Source organism: Dendrobates tinctorius, unplaced genomic scaffold (genome assembly GCF_039654945.1).
Source record: "Dendrobates tinctorius isolate UK_male_01 unplaced genomic scaffold, ASM3965494v1 ptg000104l, whole genome shotgun sequence".
Lineage (NCBI taxonomy): Eukaryota > Metazoa > Chordata > Amphibia > Anura > Dendrobatidae > Dendrobates > Dendrobates tinctorius.
In genome coordinates this window covers 1,707,547-1,730,701 of record NW_027361772.1, presented here as the reverse complement: position 1 = coordinate 1,730,701, position 23,155 = coordinate 1,707,547, and the positions used below count along the sequence as shown (strand labels likewise).

The 23,155-nt window shown below is 43.0% G+C and overlaps 1 protein-coding gene across 1 annotated transcript in view; it reads right to left on the bottom strand.

The window, feature by feature from the left end:
* Positions 1-23,155, bottom strand: part of LOC141100430 (zinc metalloproteinase-disintegrin-like MTP9) — a 63,930-nt gene that overhangs the window by 186 nt on the left and 40,589 nt on the right. The window contains exons 5-10 of the mRNA XM_073588942.1: positions 17,461-17,523; positions 12,782-12,853; positions 12,533-12,702; positions 12,093-12,174; positions 1,684-1,814; positions 6-183 (exon numbers count right to left, since the gene is read on the bottom strand). Coding sequence (XP_073445043.1) covers positions 6-183; positions 1,684-1,814; positions 12,093-12,174; positions 12,533-12,702; positions 12,782-12,853; positions 17,461-17,523 — 696 coding nt within the window. The remainder of the gene's footprint in view (positions 1-5; positions 184-1,683; positions 1,815-12,092; positions 12,175-12,532; positions 12,703-12,781; positions 12,854-17,460; positions 17,524-23,155) is intronic.

The following is a 23,155-nucleotide window of genomic DNA, read 5'->3' as shown; positions in this document are numbered from 1 at the left end:
CTTACCTGGGGTTCACCACAGTCACACTGCTCCCCATTTTCAATGAATTTATTACCACACACGGGGGGAGCCAGCAGTTGCGAGGTCTGCGGAAAATTTAATAAGCAGTCTGGAAAGTAAGTATAGATGAAGGTCCTCAAGTCGGCGGTGCTGCAGCTGGTGAAGGCGAGCGGAGGTCTAAAGCTGGAATGATAAAAGCACAAGGGATTACATGGGTGACTGATGGTGACGGCACAAGATCTGCAGACACAAATCTGCAGACTGGGAACACACAAAGCACACCTGACAGGTTTACTAATAAAGAAAAACAACCATTAGCATATGTAAAAAGTACATGGACCCTATAGAAAAACTTTAAGAAACATCACACTCAATATTGACCCTTATCAACAAGTCTGGGGGCCCAATGGCAGTTGCAATGTCTGACATCCATGACAGTATCACATGTGACTGAGTTTTGTATCCATAGCTGCCTTTATTAGGCAAAAGGGGTAGCTTATTAAGAAGGTTGTTTCATAGTCTTGAACCTACAGTCTACTGGAGAAAAGTGAGCAAGATTTGTTAAGAGGAGCACCCCTCTTAATAACTTAGTCTTATCTTTTCAGTTGCCTGTGGGCTAGAAAATTAAAGGAAATCTGTCAGCAGATTTTCACTATGTAATCTGACAGCAGCATGATGTAGGTGCAGAGACCCTGATTCCATCAATGCATCACTTAAAGGGAATCTGCCAGCAGGTTTTTGCTATCTGAGTACATGTGTCACTTATTAGGCTGTGTGCGGTTTTATAACCAGGAGATTATCACTGCCTGGACTATAGCTCACGTGAGCACTGGTCCGACCACACCCCATCCTCTGATAAGCAGCTTATTGTGAATAGACAATGTACACAGAAATCTGTGGTGTGGGTGGGGTCAGCTTTCTGAGCTCTGCTACATGCTACATCTAAAAACTCTAATTGTGCCACAACTGCTGCACCCAATAAATGAAGGGCTACATCGTTGGAATCAGGGTCTCTTTCACTGCATTATGCTGCTCTCAGATGAGGTAGCAAAAGCCTCTTGACAGATTCCCTTTAATTTACTGGGTGCAGTAGTTGTGATAGAATTACAGTTTTCTATGCTGCAGATCTAGCAGAACTTGGAATTCTGAGCCCTGTATAACCCCATCCACGCCACTGATTGGCAACTTTCTGTGTAAACTGTATATTGACTGAAAGCTGTCAATCAGTGGTAGACTAGGAGGCATGAGACACCTAGTCCTCAACTTATAATCTCCTGCCGATCAAACACTGATTTTATTGAAACAACAAAACACAGTCTAGTAAGTGACACATTCCTGGAATCGGGGTCTCTGCCCCTACATCATGGTGCTCTTAGATTACATTGCAAAAACCTGCTGACAGATTCTCTTGAAATCTATTTCAAAAATGAGCTGGCATAGATTTAACTAATAACATATCCTAGTTTTCTGCCATACATAACCCAAATATTACTTGCAACACACTTTACAATTTTTTGATGCCACAAAACTGGCATAGAGGGAATCATAAATCCTTCCACCTAAGAAATGTAATAAAGGAGAATATATTTTGTATTCTAAGCAACATTAATTAGAACATAATCAATTCTTTTTACTCCAGAAGCATCTATAAGGTGTGGGATGAATTGAAGTTGATGCTTTTACCTGAGGACTGCACTCATGACACAGACTGGAGCTTCGCATGTGCAGGTTTTTAAGTCATGATACATTCCTAAGTTATGGCCCATCTCATGTGCGACTGTGGAACCAACGGAAGCAGCAACACTGCTGTGATCCTGGTGGAAAAAAAAAAATAGCTGGGTAAATAATGTGATCGATGAGAAAATATTTACTCAAGGTTACAGTAATTCTTAAAAATAGAATGATATAAATAATAGATTGGACCCGTCACGCTACACATGCTATTCACTAAACCAACAAATCCGACAAAACCTAAGATAAAAACAAAATGAGCAAATACCCTGCAGTAAATACATAAATAGCTATAGTGCATGAAAATAACATAGGGTACTTGTTTAACATAATTTTGATTAAAAAAGTAAAACCCATCCCACCACGTCAAGGTGACCCTATTTGGGATGGTCCTAATCTCTAGTATTAAAATATTTCCATATGTCAGATGACATAAACGTGAATAAGGGCCGAGCAGGACTGAGATTTAAGGCCCCGTTACACGTATCAATGTCCCAGCGATCCCACCAACGATCCGATGTGGATGGGATCGCTGGGACATACAGTAGCTAGCTGATCGCTGGAGAGCAGTCACATAGACAGACCCACCAGTGATCAGGACCAGCGTGCACGCTGGTTTCCAAGGTAAACAGCGGGTAACTAAGAGCCATGCGGCTCTTAGTTACCCGCTGTTTACATTGGATACCAGCTCCCAGCGTCGCTGATCGTTGGTCTCTCGCTGTCACACGCAGGGATGCGCGCTGGCCAGAGGGAGACCAACCATCAAAAAATGGCCCAGGACGTTTGAGCGTGATCAGCGATACCCGGCAGGGGGCCGGTCGCTGATACATGTCACACACAGCGAGATCGTTGGTGAGATCGCTGTGGCGTCACAAAATTAGCGATCTCGCTGGCCATCTCGCTGTGTGTGACGGGCCCTATAGACTAATGGACACCAAGCCATGGCGAGCTATATAAAGGAAATCTCCAGCTCAAAGAAAAGGGAAACCACACCCTTATTTGGTATGCATGCAATGTGTAGGCACATGTTCACACTGGCCACTAAACAGACAAAAGCTACCATAAGTTAAAAACAAGGTAAACAAACCAGTAGTCTTATTTTACAGTGAACACTGCACTGAAAAAAATGCTCTTCTTCTAGGGTGAACCTCTTATAGAAACATGTCATATCCATTGCAGACAAATCTGGTCTAACTCGGGAATGGTCTTCCCAAGAGTTCATGTTTTGGAAAGCTATGGTCAATTAGGACCTGACCTTTTGCAACCTGAGCTTAAAATGAAGCTATTGCTGTTTTGCCAAATAGCGAATGTCTTATGGTCACTTACACAAGGACCATCAGTGAAAGGGATACAGTCAATAACACTCATGCACAGTCTAGGATAGGATTAACCCCTTCCTAACTGAGCAATTTTCCATTTTTGCACTTTTGTTTCTTCCTCCCCTTTTTCAAAGTGTTATGAAGGTTTATTTTTTGCAGGATGAGTTTTTTGAGTGGAGGGGGGGGGTTCTTTTTATGGCATTCATTTTGTGATAAAAATCATCTGGCAACTTGATTCAACGGGTTAGGGGTAATTCACACTAAACGAGATCGCTAGCGAGATCGCTGATGCGTCAGTGATTTTGTGACGCAACAGCGTGTGACACTTGACAGCGACCAGGCCCACGCTGCGATGTCGCTGATCGTGCTCGAATGTCATAGGCCATTTTTTGATCACTGGTGTCCCGCTGGCCAGCATGCATCGCTGTGTTTGAAACCGACAAGCGACCTCGTTAGCGACTCAGAAATCATGGACGCAGGCGGGAATCGTCAGAATCGCTGCTGTGTGACACTAAGCAACGCACCAGCGATCCCGCCGAGATCGTTGCGGCGTCATTGGGTAAATTTGACTGTTTGACAGCTTACTAGCGACCTCTTAGCGACGCACCAGCGATCCTTACCAGGTCGTATCGTGGTCGGGATCGCTGATGTGTCGCTTAGTGTAACCAGGGCTGTGGAGTCGGTAAGCCAAACCTGCAACTTCAACTCCTCAATTTCCCTTCCACCGCCTCCGACTCCAATATATATTGCTTATATTTAAGTGAAAAATTTATTGTAGTACAATGTGAACATCAGACATTTAATCATTTTTATGATACAATAATCAAGGTATTTAGATAGAATATAATATATATTTATTGGAATACAACTTTAGAACACAAAAAACTGTAAAATTGTAAACATGTAATACACTATGTAATATCGATTATTTATATATATATATATATATATATATATATATATATATATATATATATATATAGTGTGTGTGTGTATATATATATATATATAACACTATGTAATAAACTATGTAAGTGGCAAAAAACAGTTTTCAACAATAACATACTAAATAACATTTGTGCAGTCTATGAATTTGTTCTAAGAAATAGAATTGCCTCCATGAGATCCTCCTTCATAGATGACCTAAAATCTGACCTAATAATTTTAAGGCTAGAGAACAACCTCTCTACACTAACTTGGGTTGGAGGCAAAGCCGTAACCACATGGGAACATCTCTAACAATTTCCAAGTATAAAGGAATTGCCTCATGCACAGTCAGTTTTGATGAACGGTTGAATTTTTCTTTTTCTTTGAGAGCAAGTGAAACATTTTGCTGAAATATGGTCAGTCTGCTTGCTATAAGAGACGGAGTGAAATCTTTTTCCTTGCAGCAACGCTTTGCCTGCTCCATGTCATCCAAATACTTGTCAAAGTCAAACTCCTCATCTGATGAAGATATGGCAGCAGTAGCACTGTCAGGACCCAAGTCCTCTTGCGCCTGGCAGTCCTCCTGTAGGCCACTCATCCTAACTGCTACCTCAGTCAGAGCTTCTTTTCCTTTAGTAAGCTGTTGATCATCAAGCAATATACGATGACTTGGGTCGACATAAACAGCTGACAGAAAAATTTTATTTTCCAATAGCTGTGTCTCTCCGTTTCATTGAAGCAGAAATGCCATCTGCGATTAAATCTCCTCTTTGGGACAGGCAAAATAGCAAGTTCTTCCACTCCGTTATGAAAATGCCAGGAGTTAAATCCTCAGCTTGTAATTTTTTAGTCACGGTAAATAGGTGATTAAGCAATTCCTTCAATTCAGCCACCTGTGTGCATTGACCTTCATTTAGGGTTACCTGAGGGTTTGCCATATCTATAAGAAACGGTTTTAGCCAGGATCAAAACTAGGGGGGCAGAACCTCATACTGTTCCACAGAATCTCATACTGCACACCTCAGCTGCTGCAGAACCCTATACTGCACACCGCTACACTTGAAAATAAAGTCTGCACCTTAAGATGTGATGAATGCAGTCTATTTATTCCAACTATCAATTGATGTTGATGTGTTACTGAAGACGAGCAATGCCTGTCCTGGGCGTCCTTTTGGGCAGCTATGAGGTGTACCTGACTGGTGCTAAAAAAAAAGGAGTGTTAGTCTGTGTGCTACCCGGCTTTCATTCTTTTTGGTACAGATAAGATATGGATAGACAGATATGGATAAATGGATAGATAGAGCAGATTTCTAATCTGCTTTTGCTATTGAAAACATCTATGAGCTCAAAAACCTTTCAGGTGATGTGGTTTTTTAAAAAGCTGATCTGCTTTTGCAGCTGAAAAACGTATCTTCAAAAAACGCAGCAAAAACGCTGTGTGTGAATGTAGGATTAGATCAGGAATTAGAACAGCCATTTATAGGACATTTCATAACTTTCCCAAATTCCTATGAAAAAATATTCAGCACATTCTGCATTGAACTACTGTACCCAATTTATTATATATTTTAGGAGTCAGAGTTGGTCCATTTTATACTGACTCCGACTCCACCAAAATGAGCTCCGAATCCGACTCCACGACTCCGACTCCACAGCCCTGAGCGTAACGGTACCCTTAGTGTGATATCGACAAAAAATTTGTATAGGTTTTTTTAATTTAAGTTGTAAAAAAAAAAAAATCCGGAAATTCGTAAAAAATAAAATTTTCTAATGTTGCCATTTTCCTTGGTAGATATGACGTTTTGATCACTTCACTGCAATTCATTTTTTCCTCGTTACGATATTTACCAAGCTGCCGTAGCTAATTCATTTAATATTTTGGACTTATACGGACACAGAAATACCACATATGTGTTTTTTCCCATTTATTTATTTTTAATGGGGGATACTGTCTCCTGCAAAGAGCAGCAACAGACTGGACTTGGACAAAGCACCGTCATGGCAGACATGGGAGTCTTGTAGAATCACTTATCCATCATGCGTCTACTCATGCCTTTTAGGTGTAAGTCCAATTGAAGTCCTGACCATTGGCAACTCCTGGTTAGGGCGACGTCAGAGGCGTGATCAGGTCATATGATCACACTGTTGACGACATTTTCCAGCGCGGTATAGGCATGTTGAAGGAACGTCGGTAGAATGGAGCTGAAGAAATAGAATGTCATGGGCATTCATGTGAGGGGACAGTATTGGGGGGGGAGTTTGAGGACACAGTATGGTGGTTAGGTGTAAATATGTGAAGAAACAGTATGGGGTAGTGGGGGGTTAGCGTGCTAGGAGACAGTATGGGAATCTGAGGGGAGATATGTGAGAAGATAGTATTGGGGAATATTGACAGGAAGGAAAAGTGGGAGGAGGCACAGTATAGGGACTGAATAGTGTGGAGGGGCAGAATAGAGAGGGGGCCTCATGGGGGGACAGTATACAGAGGGGGCAACTGTGAAGAGGGGGTAAAGTATAACGAGAGGGCACGGAGGGACACAGTGTGAGAGTACAGTGTGGAGGGCATAAACCATAAGAGGGACAGTGTGGGAGCACATTAAGTGCAATTATTTAAGGGCTCAGCATAGCGCAGATATTTTTACTGACTTTAACAAGAACTCTCAGTATCATATACCATTGCTAAGAACATACTGAGAATTGTAAGTTCATGTGATATAATTGTAAATAGGGCTAACCTGACATTGCAATTGATTGATGTACTAAGCATGGTGCTTTATTCATGTACTGAATGTGGTTCTGATGTTGCATTCATGTACTGATGGTGGTTCTGGTGATGTATTCATGTACTGATGGTGGTTCTGGTGACTTATTTCTGTACTGTTGGTGGTTCTGGTGATGTATTCCTGTACTGTTGGGAGTTCTGGTGATATATTTCTGTACTGCTGTGATTCTGGTCATGTATTCCTCCTGTACTGATGGAGGTTTTGGTACTGTATTTCTGTACTGTTGGTGGTTCTAGTGATATATTCCTGTACTGATGGGGGTTATAGTGAAGTAAATATTTACTGATGGAGGTTATGGCAATATATTTCTTTGCTATTATTGGTTCTGATCCTGTATACATGTAATAAACCATAACATGCAAAATTACATGGTACACGGCTATGTTAATAAAGTTTCCTGCCGTCTGACAAGTTAAGGGTTACTACATTTGTATTCATGTTAGGCGCATTAAAGGGTTTAAGGTTTGTGGTGAAAGTCAGGTCTGCAGTCACTCTACAGTCACATAAAGTGGGTGCAGACTTTCATCACAAACCTGGACAACCCCCTTTATTTATAATACTAAGCACTGTAGCATGTCCAATCCTAACAGTCTGTAATACACTCACTGTCAGGATTCGGGCTTTGCTTGCCGGTTCCAGCGGTCCTCACATAAACACTAATATGTGATATTTATACTTACAGTCATGTGACTTCTGTTCCTGCTTTTCTCAATGAAGCAGGAGCTGTAGTTTTTCACTGATCATCAAGAGAATTAGGAAGAGCAGCTCATCTGCATGTGACTGTATGTATGCAAATCACAGATGAGTCATCAGATGAATACACAAACTGCTTGAGCGGAGCTGGGGGGTCTTCAAATTGAATTCTAGGAAAACCTAGATCCTTCTCTGCCCCAAATATACAGCCAAAGTTAATAACCCCTTCCCTCCACAGTCAATTTTTATTTTTGCTCTTTGTTTTTTTCCTCCTTTTATTCCTTTTTTTTATTTTTCTGTAGAAATAGCTAAGTGAGGGCTTATTTTTTTAGGGATTAGTTGAATTTTTGAATGACACTATCCATTTTATCATGTTATGTACTGGAATGCGGAGAAAAAATAAAAATAGCAAAATTATTATTTATTTTTTATGTACAGCATTCATTTTATGGTAAATATGACCTGGAAACATGATTCTCTAAGTCAATAAGATTACAGCTATACCAAACAAGCTAATTTTTTTTACTTAACAGGAAATTTGTAAAAAAAACAAAATTTGCTTGTGCCGCCATTTTCAATTTTCAGGATACGGAGCTGTGTGAGGCCTAGAGTTTTTGCACCCTGAGCCAATGCTATTGATATCATCTTGGGATCTCCGCTTATTACATTTATTTGCTCTGATGCGGTAGCTGAAAAAGAGCAATTGTGGCAATTTGATTTTTTTTCTGTTACGCCATTTACAGATTCGATTAGCTTTTTTTATTATAATAATATAATTAATCGACACCTGACTGGAGCTCAGATAAATTGTCTCCTTTGCTATCCCCTACTTGAAAAACACAACCAACGTTATTTGCAAGCTCAGTCCAACTTACTAGGTGTTGTCTTTACCAAGCGCTCAGCACACAAGTTGACAGCTCCTCACAACTCTTCACACTCATATTCACGCCTGGCCTATGCAATAAAAGTAATACATTTCTTCAAACTTTCATGGAATGAATGAATGAATTTAAAATCTAGTCCAGACATTGACAAGGTTCGAAAAAATCATTGTCCTGTTGCAGGATGAAATTGGCTCCAATCAAGTGCTGTCCACAGGGTATGGCATGGTGTTGCAAAATGGAGTGATAGCCTTCCTTGTTCAAAATCTCTTTTACCTTGTACAAATCTCCCACTTTACCAGCACCAAAGCAACCCCAGGCCATCACATTACCTCCACCATGCTTGACAGATGGCGTTAGGCACTCTTCCAGCATCTTTTCAATTGTTCTGCATCTCACAATTCTTCTGTGTGATCCAAACACCTCAAACTTGGATTCGTATGTCCATAACACTTTATTCCAATCTTCCTCTGTCCAATGTCTGTGTTCTTTTGCCCATATTAATCTTTTCCTTTTATTAGCCAGTCTCAGATATAGCATTTTCTTTGCCATTCTGCCCTGAAGGCCAGCATCCCAGAGTTGCCTCTTCACTGTAGACATTGACACTGGCATTTTGCGTGTACTATTTAATGAAGCTGCCAGTTGAGGACCTGTGAGATGTCGATTTCTCAAACTGCAGACTCTAATGTACTTGTGTTGTTGCTCAGTTGTGCAACGGGGACTCCCTCTTCTCTTTCTTCTCTGGTTAGAGCCTGTTTGTGCTCTCCTCTGAAGGGAGTAGTACACACCGTTGTACGAATCTTCAGTTTCTTGGCAATTTCTCGCGTGGAATAGCCTTCATTTCTAAGAGAAGACTGTTGAGTTTTACATGAAAGTTCTTTTTTCTGGCCATTTTGAGAGTTTAATGGAACCAACAAATGTAATGCTCCAGATTCTCAACTAGCTCAAAGGAAGGTCAGGTTTAAAGCTTCTCTAATCAGCCAAACTGTTTTCAGCTGTGCTAATGTAGTAATCGCAGGTACGCGGGACGCATTGACGAGATGGGAAACGGGATGAACTTAAGATGTAACTTTTATATATATGTATACCTATAGGGGCTATCTGGAGCAACCAACAAGCTAACAACAGTTATCCTCGCAGGGATCAAAACAAGAATACACTGGTAACACAAACACGACTACCCGGCCTAGACCGGTCACTATAGGGCCGCGGTATGGCCGACTACGGGTCCTGGGTATTAACTACAACGTGTCACTTATCCTCTCTGACGTCCAGCAGAGTGATGGTTGGTGCTGCTTTGGCATTTCAGCCGCTGGGCCCAGCCGACGAGGATCTGGTGGAGACTTCGGGCATTCCTACACCCAGGCAAAGCGAGGGCACAGCAGGCCCCTGAAGAGTTCCTCTGTGTTGCGCCTCCCGGCGGCGGTGGGATGGCGTTGCGCGGGCACCGGACGGTGTAGACCGCAGCCACAGGCTGGGGGGCGGATCGCGGCGGCCGCAGGTGGTGGCGAACAAGCCGCAGCCGCGGGCCAAAGCCGAGCCGCGGGGCCCGTGGGCGGCAGCGGGCAGGCCGCAGTCACGGGCTGGAGTGGAGCGACGGCGGCTGCGGGTGGCAGCGGACAGGCCGCAGCCGCGGGCTGGAGTTGGGCGGTGGCGGCCGCGAGGAGCGCGGTCGGACAGTCGGTGTCTCTCTGCTGGACGGCTCGGTGCCGTCTCCCTCCTGTCTGCGGTGAGTCTCTCTCCAGTCCCTCCAGTCGCTGCTCTCTTCTTCTCGCTCTGGCTCTCTGGCAACCTCTAGCCTTCCTGCTCCTTCTCTCCTGTTCAGTCGAGTGCCCCTTGCTGGCGTCCTCAGCCCCTTTTATACTTGCTCCAGCCCCATCCCTTCTAGAACTCTCTCTGTTCCATTCCCTAATTATGTCCCCCGGAAACAGTCCCCCTAGGAACCTTGGTGACAATCCCCTTGGTTACGGCCCAGCTACACAGCGGGGACTTCTTCTCATACACTAACATACGTGCACTAGGGTTTTCAAGGGTATTTTAACCATCCATTAGCCTTCTTACACAGTTAGCAAACACAAAGTACCATAAGAACACTGGAGTGATGGTTGTTGGAAATGGGCCTCTATACACCTATGAAGATATTGCATTGCAAACCAGACGTTTGCAGCTAGAATAGTCATTTACCACATTAACAATGTATAGAGTGTATTTCTGAATCATTTAATGTTAGCTTCATTGGAAAAAAATAAGGAAATGTTTAAGTGACCCAAAACTTTTGAACGGTAGTGTAGCTGCTATTAGCCATTGCCCTACTGGAAAATAACAGACTGCATGTTCTTCTTGGTTAATCCTGTGTCTAACCAAATTGCATTCCTGTGATTAACTGCTTCCATGCCAAAAGATACCAGTTTCCTATGCAGTTGTAGGTAACAGCAGGTTCGCAGGATGCAGTGACTAGACGCGAGACTGGTTGAACTTTGAAAAGCAAACTTTTTATAATTTAAAGCCGCTAGGGCTATATTAAGCAACCAAACAGGGATAACAACAGTTGTCCTCGCAGGGACTCAGTACAACCAAACACTATTTGGAAAGAACATGACTAACCCGGCCGAGGCCGGTTACTATGGGGCCACGGTATGGCCGTCTACGGGTCCTTATACTCTATAATGTCACTTATCCGTCCTGACGTCCCTCGGCGTCTCTGTGGAAGCTGCGTTGCTGATGAAGCTGCTTTGGCGTCTTTGATAAGGCTGCTTTGGTGTCTTTGATGAGGCTGCTCTGGCATCTTTGATAAGGCTGCTGTGGCGTCTTTGATGAGGCTGCCTTGGCGTTGCAGCCGCTGGGCCCAGCTGCTGAAGATTTGGAGTAGTCTTCAGGCGCCCCAGCGCCCAGGAGGAGTTGGGGCACAACAGGCCCTGATGGAGTCCTGAGATGAAGTAACCCCCTGTTGTAACGGCGGGGTTGCGCTTGTTAGCGAGTTCAATGGGACTCCTGTCCCCAAGCAGGGTTGTGTCGCAGTGCTCAAGAGTGGCGGTTTACTGGCCGCGTGCACAGCCTGGGGCTGTGTGCAGAGTGTCTCTGTTGACGAGGAACAGGCCCCAACTGCCGACTGCAGCGGGGTCAAGGCGGCTGTGAGCGGTGATTCATCTATGCTACCTGATCCACTTATTTGTCATGGATACCCTGTTGTCCTAGTCCTCGTTGATCCACCTGTTTCTATCAAGACAAGCTATGCTGCATCATCGCCTCCAGATCACGCTCTTCACCCAGTTACCCAGACCTATGGTTTAGAAAATCTATTTTACTAGGTAAGCCCTTAACATTGCAAGGGCATACCTTATTCACAGTTAGGCTGGGGTCACACTTGCGAGTGTGATGCGAGAAACTGGCGTGAGTCTCTCGCATCAATACCCGACACTGCAGCCGGTACTCGGCCCTGAGTGTGCGGCTGCATGTATTTCTATGCAGCCGCACACTCCTGTCCTGAGTGAGGGCGGCAGTGCCAGGTATTGATGCGAGAGACTCACAAGAGTTTCTCGCATTGTACTCGCAAGTCTGACCTCGGCTTAGGATGAAGTTTCCATGTGAGGGACCCTTCTGTTTTAAGCCAGACTACCCCTTTAAGATGCTGAGCAATTAACTTCCACTTGTTCTTCATTAACCACAGCCATCACTGTATATACATGCATTGTTTATCCACAAAGGGCTAGACATACAACCAACAGACTCTATGACCCAGCTTGATAAACTCAACTTACCTGGCTAACTCCAGCAGACTTTGATTCACACATCGCAGACACAGTTGCAAGTCCGACTGTACTTCCATCAAAGTCAACATCCCTAAAAGAGAAAAAAACTGTGCTTAAATATCTGGAGAATATGCACTCTATGTGCCTAAAACAGTGCAGTGAAAATATGTAATCAACAGGAATCCAGATATCAGGACTATTAAACTGGATTTTAACTTCCTGAATACCGGGAATGAGCATTCCTATAAAAGCTTGTTTCCCATTATTTGTGCAGTATAAACAGGCTGCCGATTACCCAACGAGCGAGCAAAACTGTTGTTCAATGGATGAAATGATTTTTCAGGCGAAGCAAAAATCATCAATCTGTTTGTCTAGGCTAGCTATTAAACAGTCTCTGATCAGCACCATGTTTAACGTCGCAGGCCCGGCCCTGGAGGCTGGAGGCTTACGTGATAAACTGGGCATTATCATGAGGCTTCCTAGGCAGCAGGTTCTGGATCCTCCATTCTTGGAATCTTTGCAGCAGCACATTGTAATCGGAAACCACCTCAATCTGATCTGTAGTATCCCAGATTTCAATCCCAATGAGGGCGACAAAAATGTTGATGGTTTTATACACCTGAGTAGGAAACAAGAGAGGATTAGAAACAGCAATGATTATGAAGATATTCTAGTATAAAAGATACCAGAGGTCTTACCTTATTCATATAGTTCACCACTCCAAACAGATGCATTTTAACATTGTCTATATGGCGTCCAAATTTATTGTACTGAAAGATAAAGAGTTATTGTGATGTGATAATAGTTTTACAAATAATAATCTTTCATAAAAATTATGAACACATCTAGAGCTTTAGTCAGGAGCGCACCCAAAATAATGGGCTCCACCACCACAAAGTTGCAAAAGAGGAGAATAAAACCAGAATGCAATAGCAATTATATATATATATATATATATATATATATATATATATATATATATATACACACATATACAGGTGCTTCTCACAAAATTAGAATATCATCAAAAAGTTAATTTATTTCAGTTCTTAAATACAAAAAGTGAATTTCATATATCCTATAGAGTCATTACACACAGAGTGATCTATTTCACGTGTTTATTTCTGTTAATGTTGATGATTATGGCTTATGGCTTGAAAACCCAAAAGTCATTATCTCAGTAAATTAGAATATTTTATAACACCAGCCTGAAAAAATGATTTTAAAATGTGAAATGTTGGCCTACTGAAATGCATGTTCTGTAAATGCACTCAATACTTGGTCGGGGCTCCTTTTGCATCAATTACTGCATTAATGCGGTGTGGCATAGAGGCGATCAGCCTGTGGCACTGCTGAGGTGTTATGGAAGCCTAGATTGCTTTGATGGTGGCCTTCAGCTCGTCTGCATTGTTGGGTCTGGTGTCTCTCATCTTCCTCTTGACAATACTCCATAGATTCTCTATGTGGCGAAGGTCAGGCGAGTTTTCTGGCCAATCAAGCACAGTGATACTGTTGTTTGTAAACCAGGTATTGGTACTTTTGGCAGTGTGGACAGGTGCCAGGTCCTGCTGGAGAATTAAATTTCCATCTCCAAAAAGCTAGTTGGCCGAGGGAAGCATGAAGTGATCTAAAATTTCCTGGTAGACGGCTGCGCTGACTTTGGTCTTGATAAAACACAGTGGACCTACACCAGCAGATGACATGGTTCCCCAAACCATCACTGATTGTGGAAACTTCACACTAGACCTCAAGCAGCTTGGATTGTGGCCTCTCCACTCTTCCTCCAGACTCTGGGACCTTGATTTCCAAATGAAATGAAAAATTTACTTTCATCTGAAAACAACAACATGGACCAGTGAGCAGCAGTCGGGTTCTATTTCTCCATGGCCCAGGAAAGACGCTTCTGGCACAGTCTATTGGTCATGAGTGGCTTGACACAAGGAATGTGACACTTGTAGCCCATGTCCTCGATATGTCTGTGTGTGGTGGCTCTTGAAGCAATGACTCCAGCAGTAGTCCACTCCTTCTGAATCTCCCCCAATATTTTGAATGGCCTTTTCTTAACAATCCTTTCAAGGCTGCGGTTATCCCGGTTGCTTGTGCACCTTTTTCTACCAAACTTTTTCCTTCCACTCATTGCTTGGATACAGCACTATGTGAACAGCCAGCTTCTTTAGCAATGACCTTTTGTGGCTTACCCTCCTTGTGGAGTGTGTCAGTGACTGCCTTCTGGACATCTGTCAGGTCAGCAGTCTTCCCCATGATTGTGGAGCCTACTGAAACAGATTAAGGGACCTTTTTAAACACTTAGGAAGCCTTTGCAGGTGTTTTTGAAAATTATTCTAATTTACTGAGATAATGACTTTTGGGTTTTTATTGGCTGTAAGCCATAATCATCAACATTAACAGAAATAAACACTTGAAATAGATCACTCTGTTTGTAATGATTCCAGATAATATATTATAATATATGAGTTTTTAGTATTGAAGAACTGAAATAAATTAACTTTTTGATGATATTCTAATTTGTGAGAAGCACCTGTATATACAGTATATTTATGTAAAAATAAAACAAGTACACATATTTTGTTAGGAATCTGTGTCCTGCCATACTAATGCAGAGATCCAGATCCTCATCTCCAGAGGCTAAGTCCTTTCTGCCAGCTTGTGAGCATGCTCCTGGAATGAGCTCCCATTGGAGTTCGGGAGTCAGGTGCTCAGGTCCTGCTTCTGATTCCATTGGTTCAGCTCAGGTCTCTGGAGATTTCCGGAAGGTCCCGGTCACTATAAAAAGTGCACATGGCCGTTATGCCATGCGCTAGTATTTTCTGATACTTGCTGCTGTATGTTCGTTGATGGATGCTTGGTCTGGTGGATGACTTATTATGAAACCCCTTCCCTCGGTTATTACGAGTGTGTGAGTGATTGGGTCAGCCAGTAGCAGCGCTAGCGCCAGCGCGCTCAAGCTTCAGCCATCTCAGCAGCAAAGCGTCCTGCATCGCGCTTGCGTTATTGCGGTTGCAGTCTTCTGTGGCGTTCGCAGTTGCGACGCCGTGCACACGCTCATTCAAGGTAAGTCCGTTTGGTTGTAGTGCCACTTTAACTACTCCTGTGGTCGGCTACCGTACGTGTGCCGCTGTGTTCTTGTGCGTTTAACAGGCTCAGCGTTACCTTTTCTTTATTATTTTTCTGTGCAGCTCTGTGTCCCATAACAGAGACTGCCTCTTTTGCACTTGGGTGATTTAGAACCCTGTGCACACTACCGCTGTAGTGCTCTGCCTCCCTTAGCAGCGGTTTTGCCATCTGCCGCACGGTGGACCCCGAGTGGCAAAGGCACTTTAATTATTTATTTTTTTTAGTGCCTCCCGCCACTCATAACATAATACTAGCGCCAGGGTCTGGCTAGAGATGGCGGATCAGCAGCAGCTGTTACAGCTTGTGCGTCAGCTCGAGGCTCGTCTTGCTACCCTTGAGAGGTCTCTCGCAGCTGCGCAGGCTACAGATGCTGCCGTCCAGGCACTTACGGACGCGGTAGGGCGTATGTCCATGTCCGCCCTTGCGCCGACAGTTACCCGCCTCCCGTTGCCCAATAAATATGCTGGGGATGGCGCCTTCTGTAGGGGTTTTATCAGCCAGTGCTCGATACACCTAGGGCTGCTGGCTGTGCAATTCCCTACGGAGCGGGCTAAGGTGGCTTTTGTCATCTCCCTACTGTCGGGCAAGGCGCTGGAATGGGCTACGCCTCTGTGGGAGCGTGGTGACCCCGAGATTCGGTCCGCGGCTAACTTGCTGACTGCCATCAGGCAAGTTTTTCTCGGTCCTCGGGTCACTCATGATACGTCCCTGCAGCTACTCGCCCTTACTCGGGGGTCACTCTCGGTTAGCCAGTATGCCGTCCGTTTTCGGACACTGGCGTCCGAGTTGGAATGGTCCGACAAGGCCCTAATCCCCGTTTTTTGGCGAGGTCTAGTGGAGCATGTGAAGGATGCCTCCCGCCACTCATAACATATTTGGTATCGTCACATCTGGAACAACCCGGCCTGTAAAACAATCACGCTAGTTTACCCCTTCAGTGAACCTCCATAAAAAAAACTTGGCAAAAAACTATGGTTTTTCATCACACCACTGAAAAAATAGTGGAATAAAATGCGATAAAAAAGATGAATGTAAATAAAAATAGAGCCACTGAAAACGTGATCTTGTCTCACAAAAAACAAGCTGCCACACAGCTCCATGAGCAGAGAAATAAAAAAGTTATAGTTCTTAGAATAGAGCGATGCGAAAAACATTTTTTTTGATAGTTTTTATTGTGTAAAACCACCAAAATATAAAAAAATTATGTAAATGTGGTATCACTGTAATCGTGCTGACCCAAAGAATAAAGCTGCTTTTATCACAGTGCACGGCACAAAAAAAAACAATTCCTGAATTGCTGATTTTTGTTCGTTCAGCAAAATCAACTAGTCCCACAAAAAAAAGGACTCCCATGACTCTATTGGCAGAAATATAGAAAAATGATAGCTCTAAAAATGTGACTATGGAAAAACTTATTTAAAAAAATGTGTCTTTTAGTGTGTGACAGCTGCCAAACATAAAAAAAAAATATAAATCTGGTATCACTGTAATCGCACCGACCTGAAGAATAAAGAAATCTAACCACTTATACCCCAAGAGAAACGGCTTAAAAAAATAAATAAAAACAATTTTTGATCTGCTGTTGATTTGTTCATTCTGCCTCCCAAAGATCCCAGTAAGGCTCGGCTCACATTTATCCTGCGCTCTAAGCTGAGTACTTACACAGGGAGTTTTGTGTAAATCTCTGAAATAAATGATTCAGATAAAACCTCTGACAGAAGATTCCCTATAATGTGGCTGTTTTAGTTGATCCCATGAGATAATCCTGCGTGCAGAAAACCGTCCTTCAACCATGAATCAGTATCAATTGAGCCAGGCAGAAAACCTGCCATACTCAGCAAATGTAAAGCAATTCAACATAAATATATGGTGTTGTAGTTACCTAATTTTAACATTTTTCAGAGAGTAGATTTTTTTTATAATGTCCTGATAAGTAAAACCATAGAAGTCAAAGAGGGTATACTTAGTTATTTCCATGACTGTATTTTCTGCCTGTTCAGTTCACAGCCAACCAGCTAGTGGTCTGCAGATACTAGCATGGTATCTCTAAAGGTTATATGAGGTCATCTTCCCACACATACAGTTATCCTCTTTATGAGAGAATTGTTATTGGGCATGGGAGACATCCTGTACTTATATTATCTCCTATAATGAGTGAATGCCCAATATCTGCTATATTGCAACACATTGCTTTTCTAGTATACATAATACAACAACTTTATCAGGGATTTATCCCACTTACCATACTCAGATCTGCCACTATAAACAGCTCAATGTACTTTTTTGTTATCCATAGATTTTCCTTCTGAAAACAGGATCATGTAATATTTCAGTAAAGGTGCAATAACAAGAGACAAAGCTAACTTTGTAAATATATGTCAGTAACTTACAGGACAGGTCTGCAATATATCTCATGAACACAGTACATGTCCACTAAGCCATACCAATAGGAAAACACTTTTGTATCTCTACCTGTCATGTGACTAGATGAGCAGGAGTATGTCACGGGTTATCTCAACAGAGTGGAGCCAGAAGACAGCAGCGTATGATTGCTCCTACTCCTGCGCTGAAAAGAAGCTCTTCAACTTCTTTTAAAATGGTGTTTATTTCTTTTGGCAGAACAGGGGTTAATTGGTCATGTTGGAAACTCTGGGAGTATAAGCTCTCAGCTGAGCTCGGTTAGCCAATCACCTCCCCTTTATAATCTGGGACCTGATTCAAACCCATGTCAGAGCTAGCTTTTGTTGCATGGCTTGGAGGGGAGGTGTTTATATGAGAAGGAGTTTTGGAGGAGTTATCTGTGACTGTTGCATGGTTTGTAAGTGTAATAATTCCCTTCCCTCCACTTACTTTGTTTTTTCCGCCATCCTCCACTTCCCGGTGCATTTCTCTGTTATATGTGAGTGAATATTTGTATGCTTGGAATTTTCAGTTTACCCTTGTTTGTGTTGCCTTGTTCGTTGGGTAGGTGTACTGCGGTGCACAGTATTGCCCTTCTTCCCTGGGTGGGGGAAGAGAACAGATAGAGGACTGATTCAGGAGATAAGGCAAAGGTGGCGGCCCCGGCATCTTCACCTTCAGAAATATCCCAGGAAATAGGGTAAGCTAGGGCACCCCCTAGTGGTAGGGACAGGGAAGGAGCCCCTAGTCCCGAGACACCCGACATCTGGGTCGTGGCAGAGGACCCTTCTCTGGGACCGCGGTAAGTCTATGTTGCATATACAGTGGGTAAGGTATCCAGGAGATCTTGGACAAAAAATAGTTCTCCACCATTACTATGGCTGAGAGGACTTGTTCATTCCCCAGCTTGTGAGACTGAACATCATGATGTATTGTCCTGTCCATCAGTCACCTGACCATGCAGCCAATCACTGTCCCTATCTGCAGTTGACTGATTGGATTTGATGTCATCACTTCCTGTCCAGAAACGTAATGCTGGAATAGTAGGGATTTGAACAGGTAAGTAACACTTCACATAAAGAAGTACTCTGTTTTTCATTTATGTTTTTGCCCATATAGGGACCAATTCATTAAGGCTAGTTTCACACTTGCTTTTTTTTGCAGCGCGTTTTTCCCGCAAAAAAACGCATAAAAAAACGCATACATAAGCATACAACTGCTGCGTTTTTTTCAAGCATTTTTATGAGCATGCATGAAAAAAACGCAGCGTTTTTATGCGTTTGTATGCGTTTTTAGCGCGTTTTTACCGCGTTTGCGTTTTTTTCCAACATTTTTAGGTGGCCCCTCACACTACCCAAACCATGACTTTACTAACCCTAACCCTGACCCTAACCCTAACCCTGACCCTAACCCTAACCCTAACCCTGACCCTAACCCTTAACCAAATCATACTTAACCCTAACCCAAACCCTAAACCCTAACTAACCCTAACCCTAACCCTAACCCTGACCCTAACCCTAACCCTAACCCTGACCCTAACCCTAACCCTAACCCTGACCCTAACCCTAACCCTAACCCTGACCCTAACCCTTAACAAAACCATACTTAACCCTAACCCTGACCCTAACCCTAACCCTAACCCTAACCCTAACCCTGACCCTAACCCTAACCCTAACCCTGACCCTAATCCTTAACAAAACCATACTTAACCCTAATCCTGACCCTAACCCTGACCCTAATCCTTAACAAAACCATACTTAACCCTAATCCTGACCCTAACCCTGACCCTAATCCTTAACAAAACCATACTTAACCCTAACCCTGACCCTAACCCTAACCCTGACCCTAACCCTAACCCTAACCCTGACCCTAACCCTAACCCTAACCCTGACCCTAACCCTTAACAAAACCATAATTAACCCTAATCCTGACCCTAACCCTGACCCTAATCCTTAACAAAACCATACTTAACCCTAACCCTGACCCTAACCCTAACCCTGACCCTAACCCTAACCCTGACCCTAACCCTTAACAAAACCATACTTAACCCTAATCCTGACCCTAACCCTGACCCTAACCCTTAACCAAACCATACTAAACCCTAACCCTGACCCAAAACCCAACCCTAACCCTGACCCTGACCCTAACCCTAACCCTAAACCCCCTTAACTAACCCTAACTCTAACTCAAACCCCTAAATTCCATGGTTAAAAAAAAAAAACGCATATGCAAAAAAACGCTTACATGAGCATGCCAGTGCGCACATATGCGCATCCATAGGCTATAATGGCCCTTTTTAGCGCAAAACGTGCGCATATGTGCGCATGCGCTTTTTTGCAGGGCCAAAAAATGCAACATGATGCGTCTGGAAAATCCAATCGCACACCCCAAAAAAACGCAGCGCATGAAAATCGCATACATGCGCTTACAAGCGCGCAAGTATGCGCACCCATGTTAAAGATAGGGGAAAAAACGCATGCGCAGGTTAGCGTTTTTTTCCAGCGCTAAAAAACGCAAATGTGAAACCAGCCTAAGACTGGCATTGTACAGTCATAAGGAGGGGCACAGTAGTAGTAGTGTGTAATTTATATAATCCCTGCCTCAGTTACATCATCATTTTCCCTAGGAACACAGTACATTTGATCTCAAGTCAAACAGTCAAGTAGAGGCGCTAATGTGTAAACAGGATGTCAGCCTCTGACTTATGATTGTTATGACTGTATCAGCACACTCACAAGGGATACGTACAAACTAGGGTTATGAAAAATCTGCACACCAAAGGGTCCTATTCGGATTACGAATTCCCTGACCTGACCCTAATTTGTCCCTGCCTGACCATGCCTCACCGGGGCGGCACGGTGTCCCACCATGGACAACATCTGCAAGGAGTTTGTATGTTCTCCCCGTGTTTGTGTGGGTTTCCTCTGGGTACTCCGGTTTCCTCCCACATCCTAAAGACACTGATAGGGAATTTAGATTGTGAGCCCCATCTGGGACAGTGATGATAATGTGTGCAAACTGTAAAGCACTGCGGAATATGTTAGCGCTATATAAAAATAACGATTATTATTATACCCTAAGACTGCGCAATGGCACCCCCACTCAACATCGGCTGACACTGAGTGTCCTTAGGTGCATCCTAAATTACACACAGTGTGTACTCCAAAACAACAACAGAAAGTAGTGCACACAAGCAGACGGTGAGAAAAAGGGCTAAGAAAGTGTTCACACAGCCACAAAGGAAAGACAGAAGAAAACAACAAGAACCAAACAACAAACGGGTTATGTAGAATACTAAAAGCAAATGAAAGGAAAAGGTACTAGGTAGGAAGACACACAAAACAAACTGAAGGAAACGCAACAGAGGTTAGTCAGGAAGATAATCCCTAGCTGAGAAGCTGGATCTACAAACACCATCAAACTTGGACTATGGCCGGCAAAGATAGTCAGGTCAAAGAGAATATAAGCAGTTCTTCCGAAGATATGATAGAACAAATCAAGAAAGAAAGTGAAAACACCTGCATAGAAGCAACACAGCAAAGCAAAGACAAGTGTATTATCAGCAGTTGGACAGAGAGCAACACAAGCTGTGGTCCAACAGAGAGGGAAACCACCAGCCAAAGGTCACCGAATTGAGCCACCTAGCAGAGCCATGACAATGGTAAACTACAAGATAACATCATCACCTATCAGATCCCTCCTGGCAGCTCTCAGACTCCTTGTCTCCCCACAAGCTCCACCCCCATCCCTCCATATGTCCTACCATGCAGGTAAAGATAAAGCTGAAGACTTATGAAACTGTCTAAATGAACAATTGCCTTTGCTACCTCTAACAACCAATCAGAGCAGCTATCTTTTCATATTTTGCTCTGGTAAAATGAAAGTTGGACTATGATTGGCTGCTTTCTCTGTTAGATGGTTTCATTAATGTGTCCTATTATCCTATTATTTCTGCTTTATATATAAAAGCAGTGAAATAGCAGGTGACACTAGCTGCATCACATAGGATACCCCGAGACTGCTATATATACTGTACATCACATAGGACTCACTGAGACTGCTGTATATATCAAATAGGATACACTGAGACTGCTTTATAAACATCACATAGGAGACACCGAGACTGCCATAATCATCACACAGAGTATAACGAGACTACTGTATACAGTATACATCATATAGGATACAATGAGACTTCTGTATACATAACATAGGATACACTGAGACTGTTGTATACATATAGGATACAATGAGACTGCTGTATACAGCACATAGAATACACTGAGACTGCTGTATAAAAATCACATAGGAGACACTGAGACTGCCATATACATCACATAAAATATAACAAGACTGCTGTATATACATCACATAGGATAAAATGAGACTTCTGTACACATAACATAGGATACACTGAGACTGTTGTATACATTAACTAGGATACACTGAGACATCTGTATACATCAGAAGGGATATACTGAGAATGCTCTATGCATCACATAGGATACACTGAGACAGCTGTATACATCACATAGGATACACTGAGACTCTGCTGTTTACATCTCATAGGATACACATAGACTAGACAATCACATAGGACATACTGAGACACATAGGGTAGTAGAGGAGACTAAACAAATAATGTCACCTCATCAGCTGAAGCCCGAAATGATGTAATGGATGGTGGTTTCTGTTTTGTAGCGTTCTCACTGACACCGCAGCCTGTCATGGGCAGTTCCACTTGCTCATACACTGCGTGCTCTTGACTTTCTGTGAACATCAGCGGTTCAATAAAAAAACTCTGCTCCTGTGTCTGGATAAGACCACTGTGAGATGATGAACAACATGGAAAATCAGAAAAACATGTCTGCTTCAGTTTATTAGAGATAGATAAATATTACAGAGAGGATATGTACGTTAAAGATAAACAGTCTTTAATGCCTGTGTAATCTATCTACTTATCTACAGGGGGGGGGGAAGTATTTAGTCAGGCACCAATTGTGCAAGTTCTCCCACTTAAAAAGATGAGAGAGGTTTGTAATTGACTTCATAGGTAGACCACAACTATGAGAGTCAAAATGAGAAAACAAATCCAGAAAATCACCTTGTCTGATTTGGCAAGATTTATTTTTAAATTATGGTGGAAAATAAGTATTTGGTCATTAATAAAAGTTCATCTCAATATTTTGGTATATATCCTTTGTTGTCAATGACAGACGTCAAACATTTTCTGTAAGTTTTCACAAGGTTGGCACACACTGTTGGTGGTATGTTGGCCCGTTCCTCCATGCAGATCTCTTCTAGAGCAGTGATGTTTTGGGCCTGTCACTGGGCCAATCCCTCCAAAGGTTTTCTATGGGGTTGAGATCTGGAGACTGGCTGGGGCACTCCAGGACCTTCATATGCTTCTTATGAAGCCATCCCTCCATTGCCCTGGCAGTGTGCTTGGGATCATTATCATGCTGAAAGACCCAACCACGTTTCATCTTCAATGCCCTTGCTGATGGAAGGAGGTCTTCACTCAAAATCTCACGATA